The 15016-nt window shown below is 45.5% G+C and overlaps 1 protein-coding gene across 1 annotated transcript; it reads right to left on the bottom strand.

Moving 5' to 3' along the window:
- Positions 1-1495: 1495 nt before the first annotated feature.
- Positions 1496-14752, bottom strand: LOC104954975 (latrophilin-1-like). Its single transcript, XM_010782194.1, has 20 exons — positions 14580-14752; positions 13535-13799; positions 13103-13442; positions 12656-12949; positions 11703-11806; positions 11395-11580; positions 11248-11286; positions 10973-11153; positions 10758-10880; positions 9800-10017; positions 9533-9706; positions 8615-8827; positions 7642-7862; positions 7373-7439; positions 7146-7234; positions 6183-6351; positions 5943-6092; positions 5749-5845; positions 5120-5230; positions 1496-4054 (listed from the first exon to the last, which is right to left on the bottom strand). Exons 1-20 carry the CDS (start codon positions 14666-14668, stop codon positions 2076-2078), a joined length of 5109 nt encoding a protein of 1702 aa, XP_010780496.1. The 5' UTR covers positions 14669-14752; the 3' UTR covers positions 1496-2075.
- Between the last annotated feature and the right edge of the window lie 264 nt (positions 14753-15016).

The raw sequence follows: 15016 nt of genomic DNA, 5'->3' as shown, positions 1-15016 counted from the left end.
TTATAGTCACAAAATTAATCTATTGATTCGTATTCACCAACACAATTTCGCCATTTTTTTCGTGTCACACAGAACGATTTTAAAAGCAATGTAAATAATAACAAATTAGAAGGAAAAACCGATTTAAAAAATACAGATTTCAGTATTCTGACACAGAACAATTTTAGAAGCAATGTATTTCTATTGGTAGTATGTTTCGTGCCTGCAACAAATAATAACAAATTAGAAGGAAAAAAAGATGACAAAAAATACAGATTTCAGTATGCTGAGGATCTTTGCCCCATTTCTTTTCCTCGCAGACGGCAAAAAAACTCCGACATTATACAATTTAAAATAAAAGGGATCAGGTTAGGCTTAGGGTAAGATATTGAGTAAGAAAATGTTTTTATGAACCACACAGCTTCTGGTATTCCAAGACCCGACCGGACAAAAAGACGTGGTGCAGGCACGAAACATACTACCAATAGAAATACATTGCTTTTAAAATCGTTCTGTGGGACACGAAAAAAATCGTGTTGGTGAACACGAATCAATGGATTAAATAAATGTTGTGACTATAACACAAAATGCCGTGAGACTGGGTTGAAGGGACGGGACATCTCTGATAGGTTGGCCAATCACAACAGAGCCGGTCAGCTAACCAATCAGAGCAGACTGGGCTCTGGTTACAGACAGAGGGTAAAAAGAGGAACTGCAACACAGGCAGTATTACAAAAATAAAGAGCTTTTTGAACATTAAAACATGTGAACATGTCACAGTAGAGGCACATAATCCAATTAGCAACGTGAAAATGATTATAATAGGGCCCCTTTAAATATATTCCTAGTTGGTACAGTTATTATATCAAGTCCAGGGGGGGCACATGACCTTTGAGCCCCTGCTCTTGTTCCCTATAAGCCTGTTCAGTAATCCATCCATTAGTAAAGTAAAAGTACTTTATGTACATAAAAGTATCTTAGTAAACATACTTAATTACATTCAACCGCTGTCTGTAAAAGTATTCTTTATCTTTTTATTTATCTGATTCTCTTTATTAAATGCATAAACAGTCTCTCACCCCCCACCCTTTTCCACAGTGAATATCTTCTTGTGAAACCCCCCTTTCTCTGTACAATCACACAAAGAGAAAGACAGTTACATTTATTTCACATGTTTACTTGAACTTCAATAGCAATACAAGACAGTCAGAACACTTGAGGTCAATATGTACAGGGGTCTCAGGGGCGCAGAAAAGTTCTGAGGTTTCATATGATCTCTGGCTCTGGATTCAAGAGTCCTGTTGCTATGACAAACTCCATGGCAACGAGTCCCATCACCGACAGTTTGTGGCAGGTTGGGGGAGGGGCGGCGGAGGTTCTGGTCTTGATGTGAAATGGGATTGGTCAAGAGTTCAAAATCAGTGGGAGGGGATTTGTGTAAGAGTCCCCCCAGTTGATATTGATAAAATGCTTCACTGTGATACATTAATTATACAAGAATGATGTATATACACACTCACACACACTCTTCCTTACACCCACGCATGCTCTTCAAGCTACGCACGCACTCTTTTGCGCACACACGCTCACACACACACTCCAGCGCTTTCCTCCTACTGTATGCAGCCTTGTAAAGCCACTATAAAGTCATGCACGTGTTCTTTGAAAGTATTTTTTGGCAACACTCGAGTGCTTCTTTGACACACTGTTTGCTTGCTACAGGAAAGGGCGACACCCAGCCGACGAACCAATAGAAACTTAGACGATGGGCCAATAAAGATAAGCACCGATGAGACGGGAAGACACAGCAGGGCTTCGGGGTAGAGAGGATGAGGAGAGGAAGTCGAGGAGGTTTAAATGGATCACAGTCATAGAAAAGTAACAAAACATGAAAAGGGGGCAGTCTCGTGGTGATCGGGAGATAGAAGCAGGGAGGAGCCATCGCTGTCGTCATCGTTACCTTCAGCATTTATCCTTGTTGTCCTCTTTATCATCACAATCATCGTCATTTCCATCAGTTTGATCATCATTATTTGGTATTATCCCTGTCTTCCGCGTCATCCCTGGTTTCTATGCCCCGATCACCACCGCCCTAGTCACAGACTCGTCACCCGCTGCATCTGTCCGTCTTCTCCCTCCGATGCGGGCTCTCCTGTGTACGCTGCTTCTCCATTGGATGCCATTGGCGGCGGCTGGTAGAAGGTCTGCAGGTGATTGGGTCGCGGGCCCAGCGGGGGCCGCCCCAGGCTGTAGGGCAGCTCCAGGGCGGGCCGCTGGGTCTGGCCAGTGGGACTGAGGTCTTCAGGACCTTCAGGGCTGCTGTCAGGGTACGAGAGCGTGGGAGGGGAGGTGCGGGTGTAGAAGCGAGGAGGGGAGCTGCTTCGGCTGTACACCTGCGGGGAGTGGCGGGAGTAGATATTGTTTGGAGGCGAGTTATTGTCTCGAGGAACGAAGATATTTGTCGGGGGAGAGCTTCGGGGGAAGATGCTGATTGGAGGCGAGCAGCGGTCTCCGGGGTAGAGCGAGGGATTTGAATCGTGGGCGTAGATCGGTGAGGAGTCAGGGTCAAGGTCAAGGTCAGGAGTCAAGGGCAGAGAGAAGCTGTCGGAATCCTCTCGTTCGCCGTGGTACCGGAGAGACCCTCTGTCTTTCCCTCTCTTCATGCCGTCGAGGCCGCCATCTTTGTTATCAAACAGGAAAGACTCCTCCCTGTCTACGTCGATCCCTCCTCTCCACACGTCCAGCACTCGCTCCTTCTGCTTGTCATTCTCTCGCTCCATCCCTGCTCTCCAACCGTCTCTGTCCTTCAAAAACAAGGATTCATCTTTGTCTCTGTCCATCCCAGCCCTCCATCCTTCCAGCGTAAAATCTTTCTTCTGAGTTATAAAAGTCTCTTCCTGGTCCGTCTCTGCTCCTCCCCGCCACACCTCCATCCTCCCCCCTCTCTTCTCCAGCATATCTTCCCTTGCCTTCTCCATCCCAGCACGCCATTCGTCCATCTCTCCATCCCGCGTTTGAGAGGTGAAAGAGTCGTCCCTCCCTCTTTCGGTTGCTCCCCTCCAGTCGTCCATCATCTCTTCTCTTTTTAAGAGAAATGTCTCATCCTTCTCCCTCTCCTGGCAGTTTCTCCATGTCTCCACGTTGGCCTCCCTCTGCTTCATCAGCAGCGGTTCCTCCAGAGCCTTGTACAGGGGCTCAGACTCCTGCGGGGGAGGGGGAGGAGGAGGCGGGAGGGGCCTGTCCCGGTAACGCTCCCTGTCTCTCTCCCTGTCCCTGTCTCTGTCTGTTCCTCCGTTCGGCTCTATTGTGCCGCGGTGTCGAGACAGAGTACCAGGGGTGCGGCTAAGGGTGGAGTAAGGCCGTGCCTGGACATCGGGGGGGCGAGCCTGCTGCCTGTCCTGGAGCCCGCGGCGACTCAGAGTTCCCTGCAGCGACCGCTCCCCATCTTTAAGCAGCTCGCGGGACTCATGGTCTCCAGGAACTCGTGAGTGTGACCAGCCATCTTGTAGGCGCGGCGCTGTGGCGTGATCTTGTCCACGGTTTGAGGAATGTGTCTCAGCGTCCTGCGTGTGGTGCCGCGTGTGCGCCCAGCCCTCTGGTCCGTTGTGCCGTGTGTTTGGCTGCATGGTGGAAGCCCACCCGTCCTGGGGGGGCTGTGGGTGTCGAGTCAAAGTGGCGGTGTGTGTGAGAGCCGGCCTGTCGTGGAGGTGAGGCCTCGCCAGGCTGCCGTAGCGCTCAGGAGGGACGGGCATGGCGGTGGAGGGCCTCAGGTTGCTCTGCACCAGCTCTGAGATGATCATCTTTTCCAGCGCTGCCGCATCAGACAGGTTATGACGCATCCCTGCACCACTGCCCAGATCTGCAGCCCCCTGGGGGGTGAGGAGGGCGGGGGAGATGTCGTCACCTCCCATCCCAACTCCTCCCTCGCGCAGGAGGTCGGTGCTGCCCACCACTCCGGCTCGGGACCCGGGCGTGGTTCCCAGCCCGTGCAGGGTGAAGCTGTTGGGGGTGTAGCCTCCATTCAGACACACACTGTCCAACCCACAGGACTCCTGGCTCTGGGACCCACCACCCTCTGTTGGAGGAAACAGGGAGAGAACATTTGAAACAGGGATGCCAACAAAGATTAACATTTGTTGAGTGAACATATGAATGAATGAGCAGAGCTTAGGGTTCCTACTGAGGGTGTGGATTCACCAGAAATATTTGGATATCAACAATATTGTAATGAAATGTTTGGTTATGAGGCCAAATGGGATAGATTTATGTCATGTCTTCATGGTTTATGAATAGTTATTGTGGGCAAAAGTGGCAGAGCTCTATGAATTGAAGGAAGTGGCGCTTAATGATTTGAGTGAGCACAACAAAGAAGAGCTCGTACTCAGTTTGTTTCTGAAGGTTCCTACTGCTCCACGTAAAGACAGAGAGACAAAGAGGGAAAGTGTCAAAAAAACATTTAAAAGACAAACATTTAAAAGTCAAAAAAACAGAACAGACGGGTATATAACAAAGAGAATTCAGCTTTCATTTCCAACCATACAGATTGTACAGAAACAGCACAAAAGAAAGACAAGCTGTGCAAAAAAACGCCACTCAAGGAAATTCTGGCAGGAGAGCCCAAGTGACGGGCCAACATGGACTCATTACAGATAAATGGGTGTTGGCAGGTACTGTAATGTATGCTGTCAGTGGCAAGTAACAAGAAATGACGGTAAAGAAATGTATGAGCTAATTTGGAAAACTGTCACAATCGGATTTGCTTATTAGATAGCACACTTACATTTAAGTGCACTGTCCATACACAAATCATGAATAAATAATTTACGTTTATGCTATGTCAGATCTTAAATTTGGTGATATTTTGTCGTGGGATTTTTCAACCACAAAGAGGATCAATGGAAAATGTATGTAAGATTTGAATGGAGAGTTGAAACTTCCCTTAAAGGCGATGTTGTACACCTTTTAAATAAGAAACTGTAACCCTTTTTCACTGTGGCTTAAGAGATTTGCAAAGCACTGTTAATGCGCAAAACTGACGGACAGTAAAATATACCAACATAAAGAGAGACAGTGAGTAAACTGTTCGGAAGTGAATAGACTCTAAATCAGGAGAATGGCAGAGCGTTGTGATGAAGCGTACCTGTGGAGGTGAACGGTTGGTTGTAACCCTGGGCGAGCATCGTGTCGTAAGGAGAGGCTCCAGCGTGAGTCTGCAACACTGGATTTGTGAGGAAGTGGTTCCCCAGAGCAGCTGAGGAGAGGGAGAAAATAAATATAATATTCTTAAGCAACAAAGGAGTATGTAAGCTCGAGAGCCAAGTGAGAGAAAAAAATGGTCCAAGTGTCTAAATCTAAAAGTTATTTATTTAAAGAGGTCCTATTATGCTGTTTTGGATTTTCCCTTTCCCGTAGTGTGTTATATAGATATGAATTTAAATGGTCTGCAAAGGCTAAAATCCCAACCAATCAGAGCAGACCTGGCTCTGGTTTCAGACAGAGGGTGAAAAGAGGTGCTGCATAACAGGCAGTATGAAAAAAATAAGAGAAAGAGCTTTTTGAACCTTAAAGCAGTTAAAAATATCACAGTAGAGGGTCATGACACAAATATGAAACCTGAACATTAGCATAATAGGGCTGCTTTAAAACAGTTTTGAGTTTTTCGAGAAAAAATGTTATACCAGACTAAAAACGGATCATTAATTTCTTTTTTTCACACTTGCTTCTTAGGGCCTTTGTACAAAAGGCAATGCTATTATATAAAATCTTTACCTCGGTTTAGAGTAGGTGTGTTGTTAATGTCTGCAGCGATGAAAGAAGATTCAGTCTGTCTGCGAACAGTGTCGTTCCACATCCTCCTGATGCGACTCTGGAACAGAAATAATCCAGACAAGGTCAAACTCAGAAGCTGCCAGAAAGAGAGACAAAGACTTAGAGACTCAGAGATCCAGGGTGTTGTAATGTACCTGTCTGTTAGCGGTAGCTCTCCGGCTCTGGCTGCTGGTGTAGCGGCTGTTGGAGCGCAGGGCGGCTCCTTTAACTGAGTCTGGAGAGCTGGAGGTGGACGTGGCGCAGCACTGTGAGAGGCGCAGGCACCTGCCGTAGTCCTTCTGACCCTACACGCAATATTCAAACATGTAACACAGCTGTTTAGTCACAAATGATGATGCTACATAAAACATAATGTTATAATGACAGATACCGACCTTCCTGGCAAGGGTGCAGTGCAGTATGGAGATGAGGAGGCCCTGGGCCGTGTTGAGGGAGGAGAAGAGGTAAGCCAGCAGCAGAGACGGAGCACACAGGAACATTAGGCCTGAGGACCAGGTGACGCTCTGCAGGAAGAGCAGTGTCAGGGAGCCCACCGCCCACGCCCTGGAAATCACATTTTATTTTCATTCCAACAAAGTGATTTCAACAAGGGTTCACTCACCCAAATCTGCTAGAATGCCTTTCTAATTGGATTTCGCAGGTCTTGAGCTTTAAATGGCACGAAAAAGGTTTGAGTGCGCTCCGACTTGACAGGGCAGGTAAAACAAGGACAAACAGAGAGCTGGTGCGCGTGTTGCTAATGTCGATGTCGACCCAAGGTCAAGAAGAGCCTGCACACATCTATCAGAATGCCACCATCCTCAAGCACCCCTGAGTGTACATTTGAAAAATTACTAACTAAAAACACTTTTGTTTGCTTTTTAATAACACTTTATTGAATGCTGCTATTTCCCCTTTCTGTTTCATTTATACAATGGAGCTAAGATTTGACCTTCACTTTCTAAAAATGCAAACAATTCATGCTGCTGTCATGACTGCTATATACTGTATATGTTCTTGTCCTGTGAATACTTGACTTGAAACTATTTAACATGTTGCAGCTTGCTTCTTTTTTTTTTGCCATGGATCATTCCTTCATACATATCAGACTGCATCTAGCTAAAAAAATATAGATTTTTATATTCATTTCAAAACTCATGAACTCAAAAGAATATATAATAACACAAAAGAATATGCCACTGGAAGGTAAGGTAACATAAGTCAAACATGTTTCAAAATAAACCTGTTTCAGTTTTATACATTTACCTCAAGACTGTGATTATAGCCAAAGCTGCTGAAACACAATCAGCCCTGAACATCGCCAGCCGCAACACATCAGTATGACACACTGTACTTACCTCAGGTTGTCATGGCGACTGGAGTCTGGCTTCAGAGCAGCAGTGCTGTGCATCTTAAGTAAAGTCATCACCAGGACAACCAGGTTCAACTGAGGCCGAAAAAGACAAAAACAGCAAACACGGTTTGACATTATGTTCATTAAAAATGAATGAACATGATGTCATAACACAGAGATGATTAAAATGTAGCAAAAGGCTGGTTTCTGTACGAGAGCATGAACTCTCACCGTGATGATGACACCCACAGGGCCCAGGAAACTCCAGATGAAGTAATTGTCTGTTCGCAGCCAGCATCTACACACAAACACACATAGGGTTAAATAAGAACCTCCAAGGGAACAACTCCAATATAGGAGCTGAAACAATACTATACACATGTAGAAAAGTAATTATTTCCATCCAAAATACGTGCACACACACACACACACACACACACACACACACACACACACACACACACACACACACACACACACACACACACTAGTGAACGTACGCAGTGTTTGAGCCGTATCCTCTGAAGTCTATCGCTGCAGACACAGCCACCACCAGCCCAGGAATCGAGTATCCACAGAGGTAGAAATACTTCCTTCGTGAGTTTCGTCCTTCGAAGACCTCGCGCTGCAGCAGGTACAGCTCCAGCCCCTCCAGACACAACCAGCAGAACACTGAGAGCAGCGAGAAGTGCAGCAGGCCAGCTATGATGGAGCACACAACCTGCAAAATGACACAGAGGAGAGGGAATATTTAACAAAATGACTCTCCCTATTGGTGAAAAGGGTAAACTTTTTAAATATTGATATCACAATGAAAAAGTTCAGGTTAAGCCAGGTTAAACATTATTTTTGTACCGCTATTTTTTATTTTGTTGACGAACAGCACTGCTATATATAGAGGGAATGTTTTATATCTCTTTAGTGTTACTCCATAAATGAGAAGATAATGTCAGCAGCCTTACAAAATAATAATTTTACGATGTTTTACGAGTAAATTGTTCTATAAATCAGGGCTCTGACTGATATGAACAAACCCCTCGGTAAATTCCTGCAGAATATGGACAGGAATTCAACTTAAAAGGTTTAAAAGGCTAAAAGTATGAGGAAAAACTAATTTTGAGATACGTACATTTCTATTCAATTTGCAAGACACTACAGCAGAAAATGATAATCTTTAAGTAGGCTAATAGATATCACCATAAAACGTATTTACTTGATGCATTTTCTTAGGATATTTAGTAAATGTACGTTTTCTTACTGAAATATTAATATCAAATACTAAAATGAGGCATAATCTAATGCTAACTTTATTGAATATATTGAATTTAGGATAAATCTATTAGATCAAAAAGAAAAACTCAAATAGTAAAATGAATACCTGAATGTGTATTGTGGATGTTTCCTCTCCACTTGTCTAAAATAAGACCAGTTCACTACATTCCTAAAATACATGGGTGACCTCAAAGCACTCACCGTGTATTGCGTCTTGTTGGCACCAACGAGGAAGAGCAGCTCAGTGAAGAGCAGGTTGGCCCACAGGTTGCAGTGGATGGTGCTGTGGTCCGTGTGCCAGGGCGCCCCCTGGCAGCACAGGGTGGTGAGACAGGTGGCCAAACACACCAGCGCCACAGAGATGCCGACCCAGGAGACCACGTAGACGAGAAGCTCCTCTACACCCACCCCGAACTGAGAGACAGAAGCAGAGACATTATTCATCTGATCATAAAGCATGTAGGAAGATGTGCAGATGCATTTTAGATGAATTTCCCCACTGGTTGCATGTCACTTGAATGTTACATAACACATTCAAATGAATAAATTCACACCCAACCAAGAGAACATCTTGCATAGGAACACTAAATTCTATTTCATGGCAGGACAAAACAGCCAGCAGCATTTATCACTCTCTGGCTATTGTGTTTTTACAGCTACCACCCGCAATTATAACCCCTTCTGTGTTTAATTTTTAAACAACAATTTGGGAAGAACGGTGGAGGGGAGTCCAAATGTGCAACAGCAAATGGGTGCATGAAGGTGGAGTCAGGAAGCCTTTGTTGTCGAGGATGGAGCGGATTTATGAAGTTACAAAATAAGCGTGGTGGCATGAATAATGTGTAACATAGGACTATCATACATGTGCACTAATGCTAAATGTACAGGGGGAATATCTAGTGCATGACTGTGTTCAGTGCTAAATGTATTCGTCGAATCAAACATACGGAAGTCTCAAAGGAGCATCAGGTGAGTAAAATAGCGACTTTTCACAACACAGTATTTATACCGTTTAAGTTAATGCAATTCAAAAACAAACCCACTGTAACCCTAAATATGCTTTCATTCTGCCGTAAAGGTGAACTAAACACTGTTGTGTGTTGTTTTTGTGTTACTTACAGCCGGTTGCTGATATGTCATGAGGACGGCGTAGCTGGACAGGTGGTTGCAGGCGCAGGTAGTGTGTGTGTTGTTCGTTTGTAAGAGTCGGCAGCCCTGTGTAGACCACCTGCCACTCCCAGAGACCCCTGTCCCGTTCCAGAAAGAGCAGTTAGGACCAAAGTGGTTCTCCATCTGTGGAAACAAACACCAAACACAATGGACACTAAGCGACCAGATTCTTCAGAGAAGGTCAGGCTCATTCCTTAAACTGGTTTCCAGGCAGACCTGCAGGTGCCTGAGAGTGAAGATCACGGGCTCAGAGAGGTACACTCTGTTGGACCCTCGGTGCACTGAGGCAGAGATCACATGGGAGTTGACCACCAGGCTCCTGCGCATGGCATCCGACCCCTGACCCAAACCCAGCCCCAGCCGCAGAGTGGAATTCTGGGTGGTGAGGAAGGAGCCCAGGTTCTTATAGAGAGAGAGGACCAGCTTCACCTGGCCTGCAGAGGAGAAGGGGACAAAGTGAAGAGCACAGAGACACTTAGACTTTATTTTCGTTTATTATGTAGTGTTTCGATTTGTCAAAGGTGGAGCTAACCTAGTATTGCTTCTACTGCCTCTTACTGGTCCCACCAATATCACAATTGCCAATTTACCTTGTATTCTGGTGATTTCTTAAAAATAACACTGCAATAGTATTTTTAACAACGTGCATAAATCTTTGGCATAAACTAATGTTTATATATTTACATTTAATCAGTCATGCAGTTCATTCAATGTATACTATTGTACGTGTCTGTGCATGCCACATGATGGAGATTCACTTCACTGCAACCCACAAGCTAGAAGGAAAGACTGACAAAGCATATTTTTACAAAACGTAAGCCACATCCCTTAAAATGTTTCAGAAAAAAACTGAAACTCTAATTTCCAGGAAGTCTGGTTTTAGTTGCATACTCTCCATTTCTCTCTAAATCTGTCATCACTGAGGATGGTTAGGGTTAAGGGCGTGAATCCAGGTGGAGACACTTACTGTAATATACAGTAGTTGTGAAAATGTGTGATAAATATGGAGGAATGTGGGAGAATTCTAATCCAGAGAGGACACTGGGAAAGGACAATTAAAAAACTAGAATCTCCCAAGAAAATAAGGAGGAACAGATTAAATCAAAAATAAACAAAAGTGTTTAATATGGTTTACAAACCCAAATGTTGATTCATTTCGGTGTGTGTCACATACCATTGTTGCTGTACTGCTGCAGAGCCTGAGCCGATATCTGCAAGATGCTGTCGCTGTCGTAGGAGTGAGGGAACGTCAGGTCCTGTATGTCTGCCTCTGTGTTTAGCACATACACCTCCAAATCTGTGAACACACCGGAAGAGACACACACAAAAGCTCAGTCAAAGTGGTAACACCAAAACGATGTGTAGAGCACAAGGAAGAAGGAAACTTACCAACATTCGGTGCCCTGTCACTGAAGCGGCCTTCGTAGAGGTTGTTAGCCAATAGAAAGGCTCCTTTTTCTACTGCGTCTAACAACAGGGATGCTGAGCGCGACTGGTCAACGCCGCTCATGTCCGCCCAGGACACGAGAGCCTCGGGACCCAAAAGGTTATTGACCGTCTGAACCACCGCCTGACAGAGAGAAAAACAGAGTGTTTCATTCTTTCTACTTATTCCATCCATCTATCCATCAGTCTGTCCATCTGTCCATCTGTCTGTCTCTCACCTGAACATAAGCTCTGCATGTGCGCTCCCTTTTCTGCAGCTAAAGAGAAGAAAAACATCTATTGTTAGAATCATAATCACTGACATTTCCGCTCTGATTTCCAGGAAAGGTCAAGTACATTTCAGCACCAACAGCAGCTCGAATCACCTTGTTGTAATTGCGTGCCGCTGACTCTTTATTGGCCGGTCTTAGGGCCTGCAGCTGGGAGTCCAGGATGTCCAATAGCTGCTCAGTAAGCTTGACGGACATGCTGACGTCACCGGCGTAGATCCGCCCCCGGGTCAGGTTGACCAACTCCCCGGCGATGTTGGCAGCGTTCTCTCCGCTCTTTATCTGCAGAGAGGCCGGGGGGGTTTGTAATGTCAAATATTTTGACATTTGAGATAGAACTGCTTGCTGACTGGCCTTGGGGCATTTACTCAGCGTGTGTGTGTGTTTGTTTGTGTATGACTAACCTTCTGCGCGATTTGGCTGACCCAGGGAGAGGTGCAGTTGGAAAGGTCAGGCCCTCTGGAGTTCCATCCCACTGGAGACTGAACGCACTGATAGGAAGCAATACCTGCAAAGACAGACAGGGTGAGGCAGAGTTTCAGAGAGAGAGAGGACAGATCATGTGGTACATCATATGTTTTTTTTAGATTGTTGTTGTTAATATTTTTAAAGAAGTTTGAAATGATATATGAACTGTGAACTGGGAAAAATAAACATGGATCCAGTATAATGCCCAGTACTGGAAAACTATGACATTATATACATCCAGCAAGAATGCGAGTCATGTTTGAGTCAACCTGATTTATCCTTTAGTCTCGGTTTTAGTATTTATCAACCTTGCAAACAAACAATTGCTGGCTAATAATAAGCCTTGACTTGACTGTCTTCCCAAACCAAACCAAACACTAAATGTATTGTTAAAAAACAAACTCAAAGCTAAAAGAAGCTAAAAAGCTATGTTAAGCAGATTTGAGTATTGCTCCTTTGCATATTTCATAGAAAACAGGTCTATAGGATCTGTAACACGCCAGTTCTTGAAATTATATCTATTTATAAGACAACGCACATGTTCAGTTAATAAACATGGTTCAATATAAGATTATTCCCCAATGTATCCTCACCTCTGTGCTGAAATTATGTTCAAAGCATTTAACATGATGAGGGCTAGGTAAAATGCACCACAGGCTTATCTACATCATCTCCAAAACAGCTTTATGTCAGAGGGAGCGCTTGGCTGAGGAAGACAGCTGCACAGCGAGAGGAAGAGTTGATGAAGCCTGTTTCTCTTCACACTGTAACCTCTCTCTTCTTCTCCCCTCTCATCTGAGGGCAGGTTCAAAGAGGGGACATCCGACTACATTTCAAAGGGAAACCAGATACACACACTGAACGCAACACACAGCCTGGCAGCACCTACCCAGTGAGCCTTTGGGGCAGGGTCTCTCCACCGTCTCTCCCTTCAGCGTCGGGGGCCACTGCACCCCTCGTGCCACGCGGCCCTCACATCCGCCCACCTGACTGGGGCCCCCGGGGGCCATGGGGACACGCAGAGGGGGACGTGGAGTCAGAGGGACCATGGCTGTGATGGGCCGCTGGTCAAAGGGTCCTCTGTTGATGACGCCTATGGGGTGAGAGGCGGAGGGGCGCACCGGGGCCAGCGCCACAGTGGCGGTGTACGAGCGCACGGTCGTCATCAGAGAGGAGAGCGGACCTGGAGGGGCGGGAACACTGTTGGTTCTCTAGTTTCATCAATATTATTCAAGATTTAAGATTCAAAGCTCCAAAGGTTTTATTGTCATATGCACATAAGCTACAGAGTAGAAATGGCAATGACATTCTTCTGACCCAAGCTAGGTCTACAAACCTTTAGTGGGCGGGGGCGGGGTGAACTGCAGCGGGTATCTCAACACGTAGTAGTTATTCCACACGTACAGCTGGTTGTCTCTGGGGTTGTAGTCTATGGAGGAGATGTACTGGTACGGGTTGGGGAAGGGTATCTGAACGGGCAGCTCCTGTCCTCGGCTCGTGTCGTAGGCGTAGATCACCATGTCGCTGCCGACCCGGCCCTCCGCCTGTCCCTCGTCGTCCTGGAAGACGGAGCGCACAGCGTAGAGCACGCCACAGGCCATGAAGGCGTTGCTCGCCCCACGCTTATCGAATCCTGTAGCCCACGTACCCTCGAAGCGCAGGGTGTACGGGTTGACCTGAATAAGGAAAGAAGACATCAACATGAGTCAGTAATAAAACTCCTTCTCTTTCCTGTCTCCACTCATCGTTTTCCTTCCTCCTGCCGTACCTGGCTGACCACGATGCGTCCGTTATTGGCTTCAGTGGAGTAGATCACCCAAAGGCCGTTCTCGTCCACCGCCAGATCGATGTCTGACTTGCCCCCCCAGCGGTAAGGCGAGGTGTCGTGGTAGTTGGCATTGACCACCACTGCCTCGCCGCTCTTGATGCGTGTCCTAAGATCGTATTTGACAAGGTTGCGCGTTCGCTCCTTGTTGTAGAACACAGCGCCGTCGTACACCACGAAGCCTGTACCGTCCACACGGCTAGGCAACCTAGAACAGAACATTTTGGAAAATGTGAATTGATGTTATTCATATTTTTTCATAGGAGAGTTAAATGTCCTGAAACCCTTTTTTTCTCAATCAGATTCTTATCATGCCTACTGAACACACAGTTTTTTGTAATAACAATTTTGGTCACATTAAAGATTTTTGCATTTATGTCCATTATGTGCTGCTGTCCCTGGTCTGATATGAACCTTTGTTAAAAAAGATAACACATGTTCACTGCATCCATTGTTCAAGATTAAATCAAAAAAGGGAGATATTCGTTTCATTTGGCTGAAGCATTCATCCAAAGCCAATTTGACGTGCAATTAACCATAAAGATACCAACTCAAAACACCACATTGTCCCGGACAATACAAACTACTTCATAGACAAGTAAATATATATTTGTGTTAACACATTAAATGTGTAGGACAGAATTTATAAATCGCACCAAGAATTGGGTTTGATCTAATAAAAAACTTTCGGTTAACCCTTGGTGCTTATTTAGTCATAGATATTTCATTCCTCATGGATTTTAAGGTGCTTTTATTCTATCTGTTCATTTAGAAAGTACTGGTTGCTCCATACCCATTTTTAATTGATTGGACTGAGCGTGAAATTAGCCCTGAATTACTAATAATTTTCATTTTAAATTAAACCATGCAGTTTGTCTTGTACGAATAGATGAATCGTTAATTAGACTTCCCCAACGCCAGTCACAAGTGCACAAAGCCCAAGGTCCTTTCTCCAGCTTCACAAAGAGAACACTCCAACATGACTCACTTATAAGTGGTGGTGACTCTGTTTTGGCGGTAGTCGTCCCAGGAGGCGTACTCGTACAGCACCTCCGTCCTATAGGGCGTCCACGGCATGACATACAGCCTATCGCCTGCCTGCAGAGGGTCCTTACACCACGCACCCGACTGATGCTCTGCCTCCAGGAGAGAGGAGGCCGGCTGGATGCTGAGCAGCGAGCCGGGACACACGAAAACTGGGAGACGGGAGTTAGGAAGGGGGAAGACAGCAGGATGTGAGAAAAGAAAGAGAAAGAGGGATTGAGAAGAAGAAGAAGAAGAGGAGGAGGTGAGGTGGGGAGGGGGAAAGAGTGAGAAGATAGCGGAGGCAGGTGCGGGGAGAAAATGGATCGATGCATGAAAAATGGATCGAATTAGATGCAGTTGATGCAGCGAGAAAAAGAAAACAGAATGAAGAGAAAGAGA

This window comes from Notothenia coriiceps, unplaced genomic scaffold (genome assembly GCF_000735185.1).
Source record: "Notothenia coriiceps isolate Sejong01 unplaced genomic scaffold, NC01 NC01_scaffold00024371, whole genome shotgun sequence".
In the NCBI taxonomy this organism is placed as follows: domain Eukaryota; kingdom Metazoa; phylum Chordata; class Actinopteri; order Perciformes; family Nototheniidae; genus Notothenia; species Notothenia coriiceps.
This window is presented reverse-complemented; position numbering and strand designations above follow the sequence as displayed.